We start from the raw sequence: 2,758 nt of genomic DNA on the forward strand, positions 1-2,758 counted from the left end.
TCATCTGGTCGATCATGAGAGCTTCTGCTGCATCTGTGCGCGAGTCTGCTGGCGTTACCGCCGCTGGTGCTCAAGCTGAGCAAGTTTGTCCGGCACCACTGGTCGCAGATGTCGACCCGAGCGTCCTCGACCAACAACAACAAGTCGAGGCAGTCGACGTTGAGCATCCCGGGCTCAAAAGGCTTCGAGAAGATGCCTCGCTCGCCAGAGGAAGGCGGGTATCCCATGTCCCCGCTCTCGCCTCAGGGCAACGATAAGCGTGTGGACGCTATCACCATCTCGGACGGCTTTGACTCGGGGAGGGATTTGGAATCGTTGAGTATCGACAGGCGATTCTGACATGGTTGTGTGGTGTATTCTGCGTTGCATTCCAAGGATCAAGTAGGCATGGGTGGGTGGCAGCATCTGCGTGGGCATACACAAGCGTTGGTTCGATATTTGGGATTCGGAGTATCCGGTCGGCGAATCCAGGCGCAGGCGGCCCCTTCGTGGGTACAGGCGGGTTTGGCGTTTTGGCAGGCTTATGAGTAGGGCCGACGAGAAAGTAATACTATTCACTGTTCACTACCTTGGGTACCTTGGCTGTTGACGTCTGAGTCTGATGCTTGGTGGTCGTGGAACGGTGCGGATGCTGGTTGTTCGCCCGTTGCAGATTTTAGAGGACCAGCGACGAACGGCGCCGAGTCGGAGAATTGATGTCGTTTGACAGAGTGCCGCTTGTGATTGCCGACGATGATCGAAGGGGCACAGGCAGCTAAGGTTAAGGTAAGAATGAGAGATGCGGGGGGTGGTTGAGATCGAAGCTTTCCAAGGGAATGTATGTTCGCCAGAAGTACCCAAAGCCAGGCCTGTCAGGTACCTACCGTAAGGTAAGGTAAGGTACGAGGCTCTGCCAGGTTGCAGGGCAGGCACCTGGGAGCTCCACCAAATGATGGGGCCATTATGGAACCCGGCCAGAGCAGGGCAGCAGGCGCTCGTACCTATTTTGCTATTGTACCTTAGCACCTTGTGCACATAGTAGGTATCTAGGTGGGCGAGCTACAAAGGAACCTCGGCGCCAACTTGACGAGGCAGCTTCGCTAGGACGCCCCTTGGAATGGACTCATCTGTACCGAGCGCTGTGCTGTGCTGTGTGCTACTACCTTACCCTAAGGTAGCAAGGCCTAGGTACCTCAGGTATCCACCATTGGTCGGTACCTCGGTACCTAGAGGTAGTACCTAGTACCGGTACCTTGAGGAACAGTCAGCCCTGCCAGATGCCTTCTCGGTCCCTCAATAATCCTTCCAGCTCCAGCTCCAGCTCCAGGCTGCAACTCGCTCCGTTCGGGGTTGGTTGCCAAGGCCGGCATTGTGAATGCGCCTCAGCTCCCTTCGCCCCCCCTTCTCCTTGCTTCTCGTCTTCTCGTATGCAGAAACCCTCATGCCACTCTCGTCTTACCTTGCTGTTCGTTGACCGAGGCTTGCTTACCCCTTTCTAGAGATGCTTGCAATTGCACGCAGCATGGCAATGTGAAGACGTTTCTCTTTTCTCTTCGCACACCACCCCCCAAACGATCAGCATCACCACGACTCTCATCCGACAGCTCGCGCCCCTCCTCGCGCGACAGACACGGACAGACGACGCCCCATGTCGCCTCGTCGCCTGCCTTGGACGACCTGAACACCATTCTGATGCAGGGCTCAATGCCTGCCAGCTTCCAACGGAGCCGCGCCATCTTTGCCAGCGATGATTCGTCTTGGAGGCCACGCTCGTTCTACGCCCACCGACGACAGATCCAGCGTGCCCTACCCGTCGCTGCTGCTGCCTTCTGCACGCTACTTCTTCTTATCCTCTTCCGCCTCGGCCTCTTCAGCTCAGACCAGCCACCACCGCTCATCGTCGATCCCACGCCACCCCACGACGATGGCAGCTCTCGATCAACCTTCTACCTCTGGGAGACGGCGAGCTCCTTCAAGCCCGTGACCCTCGATCCCAAGGGCAAATCAGCCAAGGACCTCTGCGCGACCTTTCCGCGCCATATCCTCGACACCATTCAACCTGTTTTGAAGCTCGGACATGCCGACCTCGGAAAGCCGGCGCTCGACGCCCAGATGAAGTCAGTATCGGCTTGCCTCGACAACGTCCTTGTCTTCTCCGACCTCGACGACGAACTGCCCTCGGGCCACTTTGCCCACGATGTCCTCTCCGACCTCCCCGCCTCGTACCGCGACCATGTCGACTTTGGAAACTATACATACATGAGACAGCTGCGCGAGAGCGGCGCTCTCGACGTCGACAAGGAGGCCACGGCCAAGATCAGGGGCTGGAATCTTGACAAGTACAAGTTCCTCCCCATGATCGAGCGCGCGTGGTCCGCACGTCCCAACCACCCCTGGTACGTCTTTTACGAGACCGACACGTACATCTTCTGGGACAACATGTTCCGCCTCCTCGACAACTTTGACCCCGACGCCCCGCTCTACATGGGCAGCCCGAGCCCCGGCCGCGAGGTCGCCGACACGAAGCACCAGGTCTGGTTCGCCAACGGCGGGCCGGGTTTCGTGCTGAGCCGCGAAGCCGTGCGGAGGCTGCTGAAGCGCAAGGTCGGCGCCGACGGAGACTTTCTCGACGCGCCGGCCAGCCACCGCTGGCGGGACCTGCTGGAGCACGACTGCTGCGGCGACAGCGTGCTCGGCTGGGCGCTCTACAAGGCCGGCGTCACGCTGAGCGGCCTCTGGCCGCTGTTCAACCCGCACTCGCTGCATGGCGTGCCCTGAA

The 2,758-nt window shown here is 59.1% G+C and overlaps 2 protein-coding genes across 2 annotated transcripts in view; both read left to right on the forward strand.

Annotated features, from left to right (window-relative positions):
• Window positions 1–353, forward strand: part of VDAG_06141 (uncharacterized protein) — a gene marked incomplete at its 5' end in the record, with an annotated part of 1,987 nt that extends 1,634 nt beyond the window's left edge. The window contains one exon of the mRNA XM_009659155.1: window positions 45–353. Within this exon, the coding sequence (XP_009657450.1) occupies window positions 45–339 (295 nt within the window). The 3' untranslated portion in view covers window positions 340–353. The remainder of the gene's footprint in view (window positions 1–44) is intronic.
• Window positions 354–1,501: 1,148 nt separating this feature from the next.
• On the forward strand, window positions 1,502–2,757 carry VDAG_06142 (uncharacterized protein; the record flags this gene model as incomplete). Its single annotated transcript, XM_009659156.1, has 2 exons — window positions 1,502–1,509; window positions 1,584–2,757. The coding sequence occupies 2 exons, from the start codon at window positions 1,502–1,504 to the stop codon at window positions 2,755–2,757; spliced, it is 1,182 nt and encodes a 393-aa protein (XP_009657451.1).
• Window position 2,758: the final 1 nt, after the last annotated feature.

The sequence above is a fragment of the Verticillium dahliae genome, genomic scaffold (assembly GCF_000150675.1).
Source record: "Verticillium dahliae VdLs.17 supercont1.13 genomic scaffold, whole genome shotgun sequence".
In the NCBI taxonomy this organism is placed as follows: domain Eukaryota; kingdom Fungi; phylum Ascomycota; class Sordariomycetes; order Glomerellales; family Plectosphaerellaceae; genus Verticillium; species Verticillium dahliae.